The sequence below is a fragment of the Somniosus microcephalus genome, chromosome 7 (assembly GCF_052327205.1).
Source record: "Somniosus microcephalus isolate GS21.2 chromosome 7, FLI_Smic_1.0, whole genome shotgun sequence".
NCBI lineage: Eukaryota > Metazoa > Chordata > Chondrichthyes > Squaliformes > Somniosidae > Somniosus > Somniosus microcephalus.
The window spans coordinates 175,422,179-175,441,382 of record NC_140993.1 but is presented as its reverse complement, the minus strand read 5'-3'; the positions used below and the strand labels follow the sequence as shown (position 1 = coordinate 175,441,382).

Here is a 19,204-nt window from a genome sequence, read left to right as displayed (position 1 = left end):
CTCAGGTTGAACCAGACTGTTTGCTACCTTGGCGTCCTATTCAAACCCAACCTGAACTCATACCCTCTCCATCACAAAGACCACCTACTACCACCTCTATAACATCCCTCAACTTGCCTTCACCCCTACCTCAGCCCATATGCCAATGAAATCCTCATCCAAAACCGTGTCATCTCCAGACTCAACTATTCTAATACTCTCCTGGAAGGACTCCCATTCTCCACCCTCTGTAAACTTGCGCTTATTCAAAGCTCTGTTGCCCGTATCCTATCCTGCACCAAATCACCCATGCCAATTACCCCTGTCCTCCTTGTATTGATTTCTATGTGGGTTCAATGACGACACATTCATGAACGAGAATGTCTTTTAATCTAAAGTTTGTTCATCTAGGTTAACAGCATTACAGGAGACACCATCTTAGAGATCCATCTAAAACCAAACTAAAACTAAACTGTCTCTCTCACATGCCCTCTGCTGGTAAGGCATAAATAATCAAACAGGCAAATATGCTGGTAAGGCATCATAATCAAACAGGCAAATACCATCACTATTGGCTGATATCATTACATCTCCCTTTCTTAAAACAAAAGTATTTTACTTTTATCTAACAACACGTTTTCTTTGTATTACTCTGCATTTTAACTGTAACACTTAATGAACTTACATTGTCATTATCATTATCAAGGTTTTTTAACCTTGCTTTGTGTGTTCACATGAAATATGTAAATACACTAGAACTTGAAGAGAGAATAAGATAACATTACTTCCTTCCATAACAAGAGTCCTTAAATTTGCTCAATGAGTCTCTCAGGAGGCTTCACGCGTCTTGAGGATTTTCTGATTGATTGTCCTTGAATCTGAGTTGTTGCCTCAGATGATGGTTTCTCAGCTGTGTGATCAGGTTGTTCAACAGTATCAGTCTTTTGACCTGCTTGTGATCAGGTTGTTCAACAGTATCAGTCTTTTGACTTGTACATCAGTCTTTTCACTGTCTGGACCGATTTTTCCACTAGTCCATTGGACTATGGAAAGTGAGGACTTGACGTTGTGTGGACAAAGTCCCACTCTTTGGCAAAGTGTCGGAAACTTGCATTGTAAAACTGGGGTCCGTTGTCTGTGAAGACCTCGCTTGCCACGCTATGTCTGGAGAATATGGCTTTCATACATGTTATCACAGCATCTGCAGTGGTGGTGTACAGTCTACAAACCTCTGGATACAGGGAGTAATAGTCTGTGACTACAAGATAGTCCTTCCCTTGACATACGAATAGGTCAGCGCCTACCTTCTGGTAAGGCATCATAATCAAACAGGCAAATACCATCACTATTTGCTGATATCATTACACTCCTGACCTGCATTGGCTCCCAATTCCCCAAAGCCTTTAATTTAAAATTCTTACCCTTGTGTTTAAATTCCTTCATGATCTTGCCCCTCCTGCAGTCCTACAACCCTACCCGAATCTCCGTTTCTCTGACTCCAACCTATTGTGTATCCATTTTCTTTGCTCCACCATTGGCAGCTGCGCCTTCAACCTACCACGGTTCATTTTTTGGAATTCCCTCCCTAAACACCTCTCCACCTCCCTCTCCTCCTTTGAGGCCCTCCCTAAAACTCAACTCTTTGACCAAGCTTTTGGTCACTCCTTCTTTGTCTTGGCATCCATTTTTTTCCTTATGCCTCTTTTAAGTGGCTTTCTATGTTAAAGATGCTCAATAAATGCACATTGTTGTTCAGTTTTCAGTTGCCAAACCTCATGCTTTTGCTGATCACCTGAAGTAAAATGTTTTAAATTGACAACCCAGCATAATCACTACAATACGCTCAGACTTTGTTGCATGACCAGCTGTTCGGAGAAGCAAATTGCTGCCTGATGTTGGCTCTGATGACAGTGCGTCGACTGGGAAATCCAGAGAGAACATTGCAATTAGACCTATAGAGCTACCTTCAGCTAAGTCATTCCAGACCCTTCAGAAGGGAAACCTGAGAGTAGAGAGTTGAAAGATAGAAATGGCTTCTTGTGATTCCCCCAGTGGCTCAATGTTTAATTGAACCATGTTTTGTGGTACTGAGACTTACAGACTGGTTTCTGATGAGTTCTTTCTTTTATAGCCAAGACAGCATTGTGGGTGCTACAATTGATCTCACTCCCCGGGCTGTTGTGGGGGGGCTGGGGGGAGGGCAGGAAATCTGTCAAGGTTTCTGTACTCAGTCGCTGAAAAACACCTGTGTGTGATTTGTTGGGTGAGGATAGAATTAGGCTTAACTGTGATGCTTCTGATAATTGAATGACTTGTTGACACTCAGGCCCTAGAAATCCTGGTGCTGCCGAGGGTGAAAAGCCTGATTTATGTCCCAGACGGCAAGGGTCAGGAACTTGAGGCAAACTCCACTTTTGCCAAGATTCTGCCCCGTTCAGAGTGGCCCTTTCAATTCCGGTGGGGTACTATAGTCAAATCAAGGGGGAATGTTGGAGGATTTCCCGGGCTACCCTCGGGGAGGTTCTGTCCTTTACACCCTCGAAAGGCTTCAGTGGAACTCACGCCAGCCGAGAGCCCCATTCCTTACCGAGACCAAGGTAACGAAGGGGATCAATCATCTTGACTGGAAGCAAAATGGCTCCTTTTAGAGCTGAACACCAAAAAGTTTACTCTTTGGCCCTGTTGGGTCTAAAGAGACCTCAGGCAGAGTGGTTGTGATGTACCCTTGAAGGCACTAATAGCTCACCCTGGCTATGCAAATGGTCCCATCCCTGGGATTTGGGAAGGGGTCTCTGGCCCAAGGCTAGGGTGGGTGACTCCACCATACTTGCACCGCTGGAATAATCCACCATCAATTTTGGGGCCTTGCTGTTTGGGCTCACAGAGGACAAATGACTGTTTGGGTGAGATATTGTCAGCACCCATGGAAGAGTACCTCAGCATGACTCAGCGAACCCAAAGAGGACTACGTCTGTCCAGGCCCAACTGCACCTGTCCTGAGCCATTAACATGGTGCCTAGTGGCACTCCTGGCATAGGCCAGCTCTCTGGCTGAGTCTAGTGCTGGTAAACTGGGAATGAGAAAGGTGCATAGCTACAGCTGTGGGTCTGGTTGGTAGCCTCGGAGCCTTCTGGCTGCTGCTGAAGAGATGCAAGAAAATCTGCAAATTAAAAAAATAATAATTACTTTCAGGCCTGTCTTCAGCTTATTGCCAGGCCCCCCTCAGACTCCCAAATCTGAGGAGGGTCCCAGATCAAGCTCTTAATATCACCTTTACAGGGTTCCCTTTTAACAACTATTGCAAATGCAAGTCCAGCTTTGCTCTCCACCTCCCTCAGAAATCCTAGAAATTTTAATTGGTATCTCATCAAATGCCTTTTGTAAATTCATATAAACCACATCCATTGCAATCCGTTTATCTATCCTCTCTGTTATTTCTTCAAAGAATTCCCTTAGGTAAATTAATCATGAGTTGCATTTTTTGGAATTTGTGCTGACTGGCTCTGATTAATGAATGTTTCTCCAAATGCTAAGTGATTTCATCCTGTCGCAGTTTACCAACAACTGAAGTAAAACTGACTGGCCTGTAAATCCCAGGCTTATTTTTGTTTTGACACCCATCAGTCCTCTGGCACAATTTGCCATTCCAGTGAATTTTGGAAAAGTACAGTTAGAGCCATTGCTCTTTCTTCTCTCGTTCCCCTCGGGATGCTTAATTGTAAACTATCAGATCCCAGTGATTCGGCGATGTGAAATTTGATTAACTTCCTTTAAAAAATCTGTCTTTGACTAGAGACTGCCATTAACTGTTCCACAGCCACCTCTGATGGTTCTACAATCCCACTATCTACCTCCTCAGTGAAACTGCCATTCTTTCATTCTCCACTACAAGCTTGCCTCCTTCATTTCTTAGCAGCTCTACTCCAATCTTGGCTATTCTCTTGCTACTAATGTGCTTATAAAAAGCTCTATTATTGTCCTTCATGTTGTTTGCTCATTTTCTCTCATACTTTTCAGCTTTTGATTTTTTTAAAATCCTTTACATTTATCCTGGTTTTCTTTTTTATTGTCTGCCTTATAAGTGGTAAATACCTTTGATGTAATCTCCCCAATCAGCCATGGAACCCTAGCCTTTGGATACACACCCTTTTTCCCTTACTCAATATCCCTGATTTGTATCCTTTCCATATCCTATTTAAATATTTCCCCATTGCTGAACTATAGTTCTGTTTGCCAATTTTTCTTTCTATTTAAAAGATCTCTTTTTATATCATGGTTATTTGCTATTTTCTGGTCCAGTATCCTTGTCCTTGACTATTACTTTCCCTTCGCTATTTCTCTTCCTTCTGCGTCTGCCCTGGAAAAGACTCTCCCTCGTGTAATTTATAGTTGCACTTTCAAGCTGCCAACTGACCAGTCTTTGACCTTTCATTCGCCACAGTACTCCTGTCGATCTACTTAACCACTCCCTCTCCTCCACCTTTCATGCCCTTATCCCCAGTAAAGCCTTTACTCTCTCCCATCGTGGACATTCCCCTTGGTATGGTCTCCCCGGCTTCTTTCCTCCACTGGTAACCACCTCCTTACACCCCTCTCCACTGCTCCCTCCACCTTCACCTCCAACAGTAAGTGCATGGAGCTCATGGCCCTCTTTGTCACTAAGATTGAAGCCACCCCTTCTGCTGCTTTGCCCATCCCCTTTGCACACCAAGCCAAACTTCCCTCCCAAGCTACTCTGCCCCAGCCCTAAACCCACATCTTTCTCTAGTTTCTCTCCTATCACTCCTCTTGTCCAAGAGCCGCCCGCCACCTGTTGCTCCCTTGGCCCTGTTCCCACAAAACTGCTGACCACCCAATTTCCCTTCCTGGCCCCCATGCTAGTTGACATTGTAAATGGTTCTCTCTTCTCGAGTACTGTCCGCCTCCTGTTAGAAACCGTAATTATCACCTCCCTCCTCAAAAGCCCACCCATGGCCCCTCAGTCCTTGCAAACTTCCCATTTTGTCTCCCTCATATACACCACTTATTTGAATAATTTTACATGTCTGCTATAAGGTTAGATCCCAGGATAGCAGATTTTCAATGACACAGGAAACTTTTAATCTATTATCTTTTATTTTACAGAACTCCATGAAAGTTATGTTCAAATGTTTATGGAAGAATTGTGGAAAGGTGCTTAGCACTTCTGCAGGGATCCAGAAACATATTCGCACCATCCACTTGGGGTAAGATGCAAGTCACAGGGAAGGAGCCTAGCTTTAGTGGATGATTATAGCATAGGATAGTTCTCATACCACCATTATTGATTATATTTAAAAGGGATTAGTCCATTCGATGTAGTGAAAATAATAGATGATGCAATTTTCTGGTGTTCCGACACACTGGCCTGCGATTTTCCGAGTGGAGGCGGGTTGGAGTCGGGTTCGATGTTCGGCGGGTTCCGGTCCCGCTGCTGGTTTAATCTACTCAGAAATAACGATTTTGGCTTAAGTGGGCTGATTAAACCCGTCATCCACGCTACCCGTCCCAATCAGTGGGTTCGGGTCTGCTGCTCGCCTCTGCTGACGTCTGTGGTTTTTCATCCATCCTTTCCTGCTGCTTCTTGGTGTGGCACATTTAAAATGACTGCTTCAAGACCAAAGGCTTCTCCCAGATTTGATGATGACTCCCTCCAGGCTCTTGTGGAGAGAGGGAGAGGGCGCCAAGAAGTACTGTTCCCCTCAAACGGACGGAGGAAACCTCCTCAGCAAACTAAGGCAGCCTGGCTGCAAATTGCTGAGGAGGTGAGCGCCAGGTCTTTGTGTGGTCGCACCTGGGTTCAGTGCAGAAAAAGGTTCAATGACCTGCCACACTCAGCAAAAGTGAGTATAACATCACACTTACCTTCAATCTGCTCCCCATCTCCTCTCATCACCAGCGCTCTGCATTGTCAACCTACTCCTGCACATCCCACTTTACCCTTACATCCCTTGCACCCTTAACCATCCCTCTCTCTCTGTACAGAATCACTGCACCATTCTACTATGCATTCCTCACACTCGTTATCACTGTTATGCAATACCAACAACTAACAACGCACAGGGAGGGACCTTGGTATTGGCACCTCACTTCATCCTTGTCTCCCTCAAAGCATCTATGCTATGGATTCTCTACACTCACTCCAACATTCTCACTCAAACTCCACTTGTGTCCCTCATTGCAGGAAAAGAGAGCCCACACTAAGAGGGAGAGGGGCAGGACAGGAGGAGGGCCACCTTCCATTGCCCACTTGACCACCGCTGAGGAGGCTGCTCTCGACACCGTCGGAGGTGCTGAGGCGATGGAAGTGGGGGACGGCGAGACAGGCGCAGTAGAGCAAGCTGGTGACAGAATAGATTTGCAACCCTCTCATTTAGATTGCATGAGTGACTGATATGGCATCTGATGTTCATACAGATTGAGTTCTGATCATCTGCACAATTCGATGTGCCTGCTACGTTATAATATCACATGTCTAACTCATGCTTTTACTCCCCCACAGGACCATCGAGAGCCCCCCTCCCCGCTGTCCAGGAGGAAGAGCCGGAAGACTCCTCAGAGGAAGCTGCAACCTCTGAGGGCGCAGCGTCAGCAGAATTAAGCACACCCAACACCAGCGCAGAGACTCACACCTCAGAGAGTCATTCGAGAGATAGATTAGTGTTGTCACCTGGTGTATCACAGCTCACAAGTGAGCATCAGCAGATGGTGGAGACAGGGACAGCAGTGGAGAGTCCTCGTTGGAGGCCGCAGGGCACTCCTAGCTCAGCTCAGCTGCATGTGGACCCTGTGCCTCTGGGGCCATCCAGAAAGAGAGTGGTGCTGGAACTTCAGCAACAAGTGCAGGAGTCTCTGACAGGTTTTGCATCCATGGTAACTGCGAGTGTGCAGAGAATGGAGGAGTCCATCTCAAACATAAGCAATGCCATGGTGGATGCAATGGCACATGAACGTTCCACCATGGAGAGGGTGGCAACCTCCTTGGAGGACATAACTCGCCAGACTCAACAGAGCTTGGTGACTCTTCTAAATAGATGGTCTGCTATGGAGGATAGATGGGCAGCTATTGAGGAGAGACACCAGAGGTACATGGATGTCCCCATTATGAGAACTGTCAGTACAGAGACCTCACCGTCCTTGGCCTCTTGCATTGTTCCACGGAAGCTCAACGTAAACTCGAGGAACAGTACCTCATATTCCGATTAGGCACTTTGCAGCCTTCCGGACTCAATATCGAGTTCAACAATTTCAGATCATAACCTCGGCCCCTATTACATTTTTACTTATATTTTTTATCCACCCCTTTGTTTTGGTTTCTCCCTTCCCCCCCCTTTCCTTTTTTTTCTCTCTCCCACATGGCAGCTGTCTCTCATTCTGCCAGAACATTTCACACCTAATCTGAGCCGTCTTTTGTCTCCACTAGTCCTATCACCATCTCGTCTCGTTTTGAATACCTCTTAATGTCTCTTCACTTCTTTTGTTCTGTCCCAGCCCTGCCTTTCGATCTATTTCATTTCCTTTCCAGTTTTGATAAAGGGTTAGACCCGAAACGTCGACTCTGATTTCTCTCCACGGATGTTGCCTGGCCTGCTGAGTTTTTCCAGCATTTTCTGTTGTTATTTCGGATTTCCAGCATCTGCAGTATTTTGCTATAGTACAGAGACGGGTCCTCATGGCCCCACTGATGTGCAGCAAGGTGCCCTCCAGCTATTTGCTAGCTATGAAGTGCGGGCAACCCATGAGAGGGAGGTTGGTGGTCGACAACAAGGAAGTGTGGGCTCCTCTCCAAGCATTCACACTCCCATGCCACTGTGGAGCCCTCGGTCAGAGCCCCAGATTCCTCACCCAACTGAGATGGCCGTCTCAGCCCCTGCACAGCCGCAGGAGGAGCAGACTGTTGCCGAACCCTCCCAGGCTCCCAAACCCAGAGGATGCCCGCCAAAGGTGTCGAAGCAGGAGCAGCATGAAAGTGAGCAAGGTGCCTCCACATCTGCTGAAGCCACAGGGGAAGCACCACGTAGAAGCACGCGTAAGAGAAAGTTAACACACAAATAGTCACAAGGGTAGTCACTTGGGTGTTTTGATGTCATACAAATTGATGATTATCATCGTCATTTCAATTGTAATAAAGAAATGCGATGGCAAACATTCAAAGAGTTGGCCTATGTGTGCCCAGAAGTGTTACAGTGAGGTGTCAGGGCACCTTTCATCTGTAATGATGGTGGTGAGAATGAGAGGAACCCACAGTTTATTGTACAGATGGTGTATGGTGTGTTAAGAAGGTGGCAGCCACATGTGTTTGCTTCGTAAACTTAAGCGAATCTGGCATGGATTAGTGCATCCCTTGCCTCACGGCCAGCAGTGTGCTCGCGTGCTGGTGGAACTGGCACATCCGCATCCGCAAGGTCTTCCTCCTCCTCCTCCTCCTCTGAGGAGGCTGTGCACTGAGCCATTTGTTCCTCAGGCAGCGGTAAGCCACGCTGCTGTGTGATGTTGTGCAGTGCACAGCAGACCACAATGATTCTGGAGACCCTGGCTGGTGAGTACTGTAGGGCTCCACCTGATCTGTCGAGGCATCTGAATCGCATCTTCAGCAAGCCGATGGTTTGCTCGATGATGCCTCTGGTGGAAATGTGGTTCGCATTGTAGCGCTCCTCAGCTTCATTTGATGGCCTCCTCATCAGTGTCATTAACCTCCTCATCAGTGTCATCAGGGGATAGCCCTGTCTCCAAGTAGCCATCTGGAAAGTTGGGTTGGCGGATTGAACAGCTGAGGCACAGTAGACTGCCGCAGGATGAACGAGTGATGGCAACTGCCAGGGAACTTGGCGCATACATGCATAATGTTCCTCCTGTGGTTACACACCAGCTGGACGTTAAGGGAGTGGAAGCCCTTGCGGTTGACAAATACAGCTGGGTTGTGATGGAGTGCCCTAATAGCCACATGTATGCAGTCTACGATGCACTGCACCCTTGGCAAGCCTGCCATATTTGCAAAGCCAATCACACATGCGGTTACACTTGCTTCATCCGTGGAGAAGTGGATGTAATTGCCTTTGCAAAGAGGGCATTGGTAACCTGTGTGATGAAAGTGTGTGAGGCCGACTGGGAGATGCCGCTGATGTCTGCTGATGATCCCTGGAAGGACCCTGAAGCAAAAAAATTGAGGGCGGTGGTGACTTTGACAGCCACTGGTAAGGAGAGTCCACCCGCTCCTCTGGGCTCCAGGTGTTAGTGCAGCATTGTGCAGATGTCAGCAACTACCTCTCGCGAAAGTCTCAGCCTCCTTTGGCACTGCTGCTCAGTCATGTTGAGGAAGCTCATCCTCTGCCTGTAAACCATGTGTTGGGGGTATCTCCTGCGGCGCGGTGCAGCCCTGCGCTGACACCCTCTGCCCTGTGCAGCATCAGGTGGGTGAGGAGGAGGTTGATGCTCCTGCTGTTGTGCCTGGTTCTGCTGCTGCCGCGGCTGCTCTTCCTCCGATTCTGAGGACCAGGATGAGAGGGTATAAATGGTTCCCATTCCGCTGGTATATATCTCAGTTGAGGAATAGAAGTTATAAGTGCTCAGTCAATGTGGGAGAGGGTTTTCCAAGGATTTCACAGTGTATATGGCTCTCAGCTTCACCACTTACAAGCTCAGTAGACCTGCAGAAAGTGTTCCAACACCTCAAAACACAAAGTTCTGCCACCTGAAAGTCAGCCATGTTACAGGTCTGCTTTTATGCTGCAGGAGCAGCTGTCAAGAAGTCAGATAGTTGCTGAACCCGGTACAATCAGCTGGCGTGTTTGTCGCACGGCGTGGAACACGCTGAAAATGTCCTAAAATGGGAAGAGCCTATAAAAAGGGATTACGTAGGCAGTTAACATGTTCAAAATTAATTAAAATACAATTAAATTAAACATCAGTTCCAGTTTCAGACTTGAAGCTGTATTGAAACAACCATAAAGATTATGTTAACATGTTAACTGCCTTAAGTGCCTCTCCCGCTGCTTGGTGGTGGGTCTGAGCGGGACTCCCAGACCCGACACTTTGCAAAGTTGCGTGGAGGCGGGTTGACGGCGGGTTCGGGACACACCGTCAATTAAAATGAATTTAACCTCTGACCCGCCCTCAGTGCCGGCAAAATCGCGGCCACTGTGTTATGCATTGATAGGAAGCAGGTTATACCCACGATCTCTCATATGGTGAGTTACTAGTACAGGCTTTACTATAAAGAAGAGGAATTGTGGAGGCCAGGCATTTTCACACAGACTCTCACGCGCTTTCTAACAAGTTTAAAGCATTTTTGGCAGAGATCTCAGAGCAGGTGATCTGCCTGTCCTCCCTAACAAGCAGCACAACAGAACCATTTATAATGGCTTCGGAATCTGACACCACCAGGGAATGAGGTATGGCAAAGGGTGATCTAAAGAGGGCTTTACTGCAAGTATGTTTCACATTAAAGCATATTATTTGATCATTAGAAGTGGACTGAGTTTGCCAAAAATCAACTACCTTTGGGATCAACACATAATAATCTTTATGGTTGTTTCACTACAGCTTCAAGTCTGAAACTGGAACTGATGTTTAATTTAATTGTATTTTAATTAATTTTGAACATGTAATGATTTATTTTTATTTAACTGGTGTGTAATTGTGTTTTTATGGGGATTTCTATGATGCTTATGAGGATCCCGTATGTAAATGGAATCCCCATAAGCATAATGGGGATCCTCTTTTTTGATTGGTTGGGCCGGCCCACGTGATCCCAGGGACGCTTGCGAACCGCGTGTGCCCCTGGGATAAGTGGGCCTTTACACAGGCGTACGCGTAGAGGCCCAGGAGCGCGAGTCTACAAACCTCCGGGACCATCAGGTAGGTTCGTACTTTTCTTGCGGTTTGGAGGCATTCGCCCGTGGGAAGCCCCCGACTGCAAATTCAGGCCCATTATTTATTTTAAACTGGGTGCTGTTGATAATGGCAGTTTCCTTAAAAAAAAACTAGTGCAATATTTCAACTTTAGTACAGGTAGACTACCCTTTATCCGGACTTCCGAAAACCGAAACCCTCTAAAAACCGAAGGTTTTTTCGTTCAGCGTAAGTCGTGCGTACGACTTACGCTGAATGAAAAAACCTTCGGTTTTTAGAGGGTTCCGGTTTCGGAAGTTCGGATAAAGGGTAAGTCGTGCGCACGACCCCCCGCGGACCCCCGCCGGCCCCGACCCCGACCGACTTACGCTGAGCGTCAGCGTAAGTCGTGCGCACGACCCCCCGTCGACCCCCCCGCGGACCCCGCCGGCCCCGACAACCGCCGACCCCCCCCCGCCGGCCCCGACAACCGCCGACCCCCCCCCCCCCCCCGCGGACCCCGCCGGCCCCGACAACCGCGACCCCCCCCCCGCCGACCCCCCCACGGACCCCGCCGGCCCCGACAACCGCCGACCCCCCCGCCGGCCCCGACCCCCGCCGAACCCCCCGCGGACCCCGCGAACCGCCGACCCTGCCGGCCCCGACAACCGCCGACCCCCCGCCGGCGCCGACCCCCCCGCGGACCCCCGCCGACCCACCTTCCGAAATCCGAAATTCTCCGAAAACCGAAACTCGGCTGGTCCCGAGGTTTTCGGATAAAGGATAGTCTACCTGTAATGTAAAATTATTCAAAAATTGCAAATGATTAATGACTTGTACGTCAGTTTAACACATTTTCACATTGTAATCATTGCTCCTTTTTACTACATTTTGGGGTATACTTCCTCTTTCATTTTTAAAAGAAAAAACTTGTATTTTTTACTAAAAATTACTGAAAAGTGTTATAAGGGATGAATACAAATCCAGTTGGCAGACTCTGCTTCAGTTCACTGAGAGTAGGTTATCTGTCCTCTCAGAGTGGAGCAGAGAGACTGAAAATATATTACAGTCTAGCAGATTCTTTCAAATAATCAATTAAATACAGTTGCACTTCAAAAATGACTGTCAAATTAATAGTCCAAGTAAAATAGAAACCCTGCGATTATCATTTGTTATCTTTTAACTCTGGCTTAAGTTTTTTTTTACAGAAAAATGATGTTTCACAAGAGCAACCCACTTGGCCTAATCAAAGCCAACAGACTTACATTCATCCCTCTTGCCCCTCTTTCTTCTTTTGTTCAATGAAAGATTTTCCAAACCGCTTCCATTATTCTTCACTGTGTACGCATGGGGAGGGGCGAAGTTGGAGTACTTGGAAGTTTTTTTCACTCCTACGTTTCTTTTCTTCCATTCAAGTGCAGCTGGCCCATTCTGTTAAATCGTGTTCTTTCTCATCTGGGATGGATTTGGAATCCAGCCAAGATGAAAAAGGGAAATCTCTTTTTTTCTTGCACGCATTAGTGGCAATAAATTAAACAAAACTGTCATCTGAATTCCCAATCATTAATTGGTGCTGGTCTGTAATATCAGTAATCATGAATATGTTGTTTGAAAAACTAATGCAATGCCAGGGCAGAACAGTGCAAGTTTATGTAATGACATTAATAGAGGAGTGTGCAGAGGGACCTGTATTATTTATATTAACCTTGGTTTCTGATCATTGCTGGATACTAGGTGGCCATTTATTTTTTCCCTACAGACGCAGTGTAGATTCAGATTGCAGTGATGGTGAAGAGGATTTCTACTACCAAGAGATTAAACTGAACACTGATTCTGTAGCCGAGGGTTTGGGTAGCCTTTCTCCAGTGTCACCATCTGTGGCCTCGCCGCCTACACTCTCCAGCTTGGATGCAGGACGATCTGACTCCACCGTCATAAGAACCGAGACCAAACCTACCACTCCACTGAGTCGGTCAGCACCACCCTGCCTCTACCTCGTCCACACTGACCACGCTTATCAGGTAACAAGATGCACCTCAGGATGGTTACCATAACTTGCTGAGATTTCAGTGATTAATCATGTTGGAAACCTGTTATCATTAAAATAAGTTTTATGATTTAACACTGCCAACGCAGATTGAGCACAATAGGTGCACATTTAGGAATTTGTGCATGTACGTCAGTGGTTCACATTGATAATTCAACTATTCTTTCCTCACATGGAGTGAATCGTTTCATGTGATAGGGTCTATCCCTGTTCCATGAGTGGCATCCTTTTAAGTTTGATTATTAGTGTCTGCAATATTTGCCTCTATTACCTTACTTGCTACAACCTTGCTGACATTTATGTGTTTGTACAGCATTTTTTACATATATCTTTAACAACTATTCCTTCATTACCATATATATATTTCTTGTACTGCTACTTTACAGTAATAGCCATGTCACGTCTTTCTACCCTTTATAAATCAAGTAATTTCTTCTGGACATTCTACAAGAACCTATGAGTCATCGATGCTGCACTTGTTCATTCGCTGACAAATTGGTATCATTAAATACTTCTTTAGCAGAGTTGAGGACAATTCTCCTTCAGCAAAATCCTATTTGCTGTGCTCCATTAAAGTATTTACCAGTGCATCCAGGGGCTACTCTGAAAATTAGCCTTTTCTCAATCTTTATTGAATTATTCTCCAAATTCTTCACAACAGAGATAATGAACTTTAATTGTAACAGTTAGGTAGCTTGTTAGCTACATGAAATGTGTTATAGACCATTGTTACAAGTGTGTTGTTAATGGTTGTTAGTTTTTCATTCCCACAAATGAAATCACATTCTGGGGATTTGTACCTTTTAACACTGTGATCCTGTCAGCTTCCAAGAAAAGTCAACAATTCTTCCTCTTTTTCAAAGAAAGCCAAAATCTAGCTGAACAGCGTAGATTAAAAAATGTAAATTCCCGACATGGAGCTTCGCTCACTGGGAGCACACAGATTACAGACCTTTCTCCTCCTCGTCAACCTCATGCTGTCTCTGCTGATCCTTCTTGGCCTTGAATTTGCATCGTGCCCTCTTCCAGCAGTCTGCCTTCCTCCCATTCTTGCTCTTCTTCCCCTTCATATTGCTCTTCTTTCTCGAGCTGAATCTCTCTCTCTCAATTGAAACTCTCGCTCCTTTAGCTGGAATTCTCTCTTTCATACTTTTTCTTCCCTGGCTAAATGTGCCATTTTAATTCCTGCCTCTTCTGATCTAGTCGATATTTTGGAGTATTACTGCTTCTGTTCCATTCACTTTTAAATTTTAAATGTTTTGAATCACCTTCATCACCAGTGTAACTCTGTATCCCAGATAGCTGCTACCAGTTGCTGCAGCTTTCAGTCCTGCTTTACATATTGTCTTGAGTACGGCGATCTGAGTACCTTATGTTCTGGGGTGTGCACGTACCACTCAGTATCTAGTTATACAATAGCTTAACCCAAGAGTGTAACAATAGGACCCCCTCGTGATCGGAACTGGATATCGTGTCTTTCACATGTGCCCTCAGGTGCACTTTTCTGCACTTTCTGAAGGCAGTCTGAAACACTTAGAATACACAAGCACAAAGAATACGATCATAAAGTGGTAGCAGATGGGATGGGAAATGTGGGATTGGACCACAGGCCACAACAGTGGCTCGCAAAGGAAACAGCTGGCCTGGATCTCAATAATGAGTAATGAAGGGTGTCGAAAAAAGAGAGAAAAGCAGGAATGTAATAAAGAAGATAAGAAAGAGCAATAAAAAAGTAAGATTACTGAACAGACAGAGGCAGGCTTGTGTTGCATGTATATAAATGCACAAAGTCTATGAATAATATTAAAAGCATTAAAAGAGACATGGCTTAGGCTGGGAAGAACTGGAAGCTAAACAATCCTGGTTACAAAATATTCAGGAAGATAGAGTAAGAAAAAAGGAGGATTTGTTAATTGCAGCACTCGAACATCAAAATAATAGTGAAACAGCTGAATCTGATGGTTAGAACTACAGTGCAGGTGGAAAACCGGTGGATGAGGATCAGCAGCCCATTATACAGCCTGCCCAGTTTTCCTTTTCACTTTCCTTTTAGAACCAATCCAATGCCGCCAGTTTTCCACCTGTGTCCAAAGTGAAAGTTACTCCCAGAAGGTCTTACTCCAACAAAGAAAGAGGTAGTACTTGTTGAGTCTGTGTTTCCAAATGTAGTTATGCTGAATAACTGGACACAGACTACAGAAATAATTAAACAGGTCTTTAGTAATTGAGGGTCAGGGCTGAACTGGAATACACTTTGCTCCACGGGGTTTATATACCGGTGTGGTCACCACTGGTACTACAGTGTACAGGAGCCATCAAAAAGTAGTCCATCACCTTAAGGTATCCTCTTAAGGTGGTACAGGTTACATACACTACAATTCCTCCCCTTTTAGCTTAACAGTATACACCCCAATTTAAACATTACATGGATAACATATATACAACTTTCACACAAAACTGTTCAAAGATTCAGTCTCTGAGGAGGCCTCCTGATCCGGGCCGGATAACGCCTTTCAGGGGTCTCTGGTTCTCGTTGCTGGGGTGACTCATCCATTTGATCTCCTATGGATTGAACATCATCATGTACGTTCGAGTCTGAGGTAGATGCTACAGGCTCAATAACTTCTTCAACTGGTGTCTCTGCCGTAGACATGGGGTCGACCCTTGTTCTCGATTCCACAAGTTGGTCAGCATGACGTCGTATTACGTTCTCTCCAACGTCTACCGTGTACATCAAGGGTCCTTGTCGGGCACGAATTGTTCCGGATTGCCATTTATCATTCCTATAGTCCCTGGCCAACACTGGTTGTCCTATTTCGAAACTCCGAGTGGCCTTGTTATTTACGTGCTGGAATTGCTTGTTTTCGACTTCCCTACGCACATTGGGTTTTAACAAATCCAACCGGGACCGCAACCTCCTGTTATAGAACATTATGGCAGGGCTTTGATTTGTCACTGCATGCGTGGCGTTTCGATATGCCATCAGGAAATTGTCCACCTTGTGTTGTAGTGGAATATGGTCTTCGCTCATGGCCTTTATCGCCTTTTTGAACGTTTGTACAAATCTCTCGGCCAACCCATTTGTAGCCGGATGATATGGGGCAGATGTATAGTGCTTTACCCCATTCTTTTTCATGAATTTCTGGAATTCTTCTGACACGAACTGTGGTCCGTTGTCTGAACATATTTGTTCCGGCAACCCATTCCTTGCAAATATGGTTCTTAGAACTGCGATCGTCTTTTCAGAGGTAGTGGTCAACATCTTAATCACTTCTGGCCATTTAGAATGTGCGTCTACTGCTATCAAAAACATGGAATCCATGAATGGACCTGCAAAGTCGATATGCACACGTTGCCATGGGGTTGAAGGCCATTCCCACGGATGCAGCGGTGCAATTGGAGGTGCGTTTTGAACTTTTTGGCACCCTGGGCAGCTTTTAGTCAGATCCTCTATTTGTTTGTCGATACCTGGCCACCACACATAAGCCCTAGCAAGGCTTTTCATCTTGACTCCCCCCAGATGACCTTCATGCAATTCCTTCAGAACTCTCTCCCTTAATTTAGGAGGAATAATCACCCTTGTTACATACATCAATGTTCCTTGACAGACGGACAGCTGTTTTCGTCTGGCTGAGAATGCTGGTAACAGTGGGTCGCCATGTGCTGGCCATCCCTTCACTGTCAAATCGTAGACCCGAGACAGTGTCGGGTCGTTTCGGGTCTCTCTCTCAATACCCGCATTGGTGACTGGTAAGCATTCGATGATGGTCGAGTGAAATATCTCGACAGGGTCAACTGCCGGTGCCTCTTCCGCTGTAGGTAGTGGCAGGCGCGGCAGCCCATCAGCATTACCATGTTGCTTTGTACCTTTGAATTCGATATCATATTGATGTGCCCCTAGGAAAAGGGACCATCTCTGAAGCCTCTGCGCCGTCATAACTGGAACACCCTTCTTAAGGTTAAAAATGGAAACCAACGGCTGGTGATCTGTCAGCGGCGTAAACTTTTGGCCTTGCAGGTAATGGTTAAATTTCTTTACTCCCCACACGAGGCTGAGAGCCTCCCTATCTATCTGAGCATAGTTGCGCTCTGCGGAGGTCAATGATCTGGATGCGAACGCGACTGGCCTTTCCAAGCCATTTGGAAACTTATGTGAGAGCACTGCCCCGATACCATATGGAGAAGCATCACAAGCTAAGCGAATAGGCAGCGTTGGGCTAAAGTGAGCCAACACTTCCTTAGAGGTGATCAGTGCCTTGCTTTTTTGAAAAGCCCGCTTACAATCATCGCTCCACTTCCATGGTATTCCCATTTGCAAAAGAGTGTTCAGCGGGTGTAACACCGTGGATAAATTTGGAAGAAACTTGTGGTAATAGTTAACCAACCCAAGGAACGACCTCAACTGGGATACATTTTCCGGAGCGGGAGCTTTCACAACAGCTTCGATCTTGTCAGGTGACTTATGGAGCCCCTCCTGGTCAATGACGTGGCCGCAGTAAGAGATTCGCTTTTGAAAGAACCCACATTGCTGGCGATTAACTCTGAGCCCATATTCTTTCAATCTGGTGAGCACCTGCTCCAAATTCGCGAGGTGATCCTTATCATCATCTCCTGTAATCAGAATGTCGTCCAGGTAGCATTGTGTGCCTGGAATTCCCTGCAATACCTGCTCCATGGCCCTTTGCCAAATCGCTGGAGCCGGTGCCACTCCAAAAACCAGTCTATTATACCGATATAAGCCCTTATGTGTGTTGATCGTGAGATACTGGCGTGACGCTTCATCAACTTCCATCTGTAGGTACGCCTGCGCCAGGTCTATCTTGGTGAAGTGTTTCCCGCCAGACAGCGAAGCGAAGATATCATCAATCCGCGGAAGCGGATATTGCACCGTGAGAAGAACCGGATTAACAGTGATCTTGAAATCGCCACAGATGCGAACCTTCCCAGGTTCCCCCGGCTTGTTGCTCAACGAACGCTTCATGACAGGAACAATGGGTGTGGCCCATTCGCTCCATTCCACCTTTGACAGTACTCCTGAACGTTCTAGCCCTTGCAGCTCTGCTTCCACAGCAGGTCGTATCGCATAAGGTACCGGTCTGGCTTTGAAAAATTTTGGGTTTGCATGTTCTTCAACCTTGATGTTTGCCGTAATTCCTTTCAGTGTTCCCAGTCCCTGTTGGAACACCTCCTTAGCATCGTCCAATATTTTGGACAGTCGTTTAGGTTTGACGTCGTCCTCTTTACAGGAATCTACAGTCAGTGCTTGTATGGAATGCCAGTCCACATTTATTCTCCGGATCCATTCCCGTCCCAGTAGTGGCGGACCTCCATCAGGTAACACATACAAGTCCATTTCCTGACTTTCTTTACCATTGTAGACCACATTTACTTTTATCTTTCCGATGGGGTATACTATTTGCCCCGTGTATGTTTTCAATACAATCTCCGTATCCCTCAGGGGAATGTGCGAGAATAACCTTTTGTAATCTTGCTTATTCATGACCGTCAATGCCGATCCAGTGTCCAATTCCATCGTCACTTGGACTCCTGCTATCCGAAGCATGACCCAGATAGTTTGGTGGTCTGCTGTGTTACCCACATTATGTATTTTTAGACAACCCAGTTCCTTACTGCTGGAGTCTGAATCCATCTTCTGTTCATCCGAACTGTTCTCTGTCACCTTGTGTACTTTATTGTACTTCTCCTGCGGCGACTTTTTGCTGCTGGTCTTCTTTCCTGACCGGCATACTCTCGCTATGTGACCAAGTTTGCCACATTGCCTGCATTCTTTATCTTTGAACCAGCACTGGTTCTGGTCATGCGTCGTCCTTCCGCAACGATAGCACTTTACTGCGCCCAATGCCATTTCATTGGTGCTGAATTCCAATGGCTTTTGCTGTATCTCTGCAGCGCCTCGTGCTGCTGCCTCGTGCGATGCTGCAATGCTGAAAGCTTTGTCCAGCGTAAGATCCTTTTCCTCTAGCAGTCGCTTCTGGGTTCCTTCCCTTAGGAGCCCACACACAAACTTATCTCTCAGTGTGTCTGCTAGTCCTGTACCGAACTGACAGTACTTTGATAACTTGCGCAGTTCGATTAAGAATTCAGTGTTGCTTTCCTCTTTAAGTTGAATTCTTTTGTAGAATTTAAATCGTTCCGCTATCAGCAGCGGCGTGGGGTTTAAATGCTCTTGCAGGATAGTAACAATATCCGCGAAACTCTTTCCTACCGGTTTATCTGGTGTTACAAGGTTCCTTAATAACCCGTACGTCTTTGCACCCATCGAGTTTAATAGGGTTAGTGCTTTCTTATCCTCCGGTACCTCATTCGTTG

At 46.1% G+C, this 19,204-nt stretch overlaps 1 protein-coding gene across 3 annotated transcripts in view; it reads left to right on the top strand.

Annotated features, from left to right (window-relative positions):
• znf704 (zinc finger protein 704) overlaps positions 1-19,204 on the top strand; it is a 353,820-nt gene that overhangs the window by 234,742 nt on the left and 99,874 nt on the right. For all 3 annotated transcript variants that reach the window (XM_085993235.1, XM_085993237.1, XM_085993236.1), the window contains exons 5-6: positions 5,104-5,204; positions 12,587-12,848. In XM_085993235.1, coding sequence (XP_085849361.1) covers positions 5,104-5,204; positions 12,587-12,848 — 363 coding nt within the window. The remainder of the gene's footprint in view (positions 1-5,103; positions 5,205-12,586; positions 12,849-19,204) is intronic.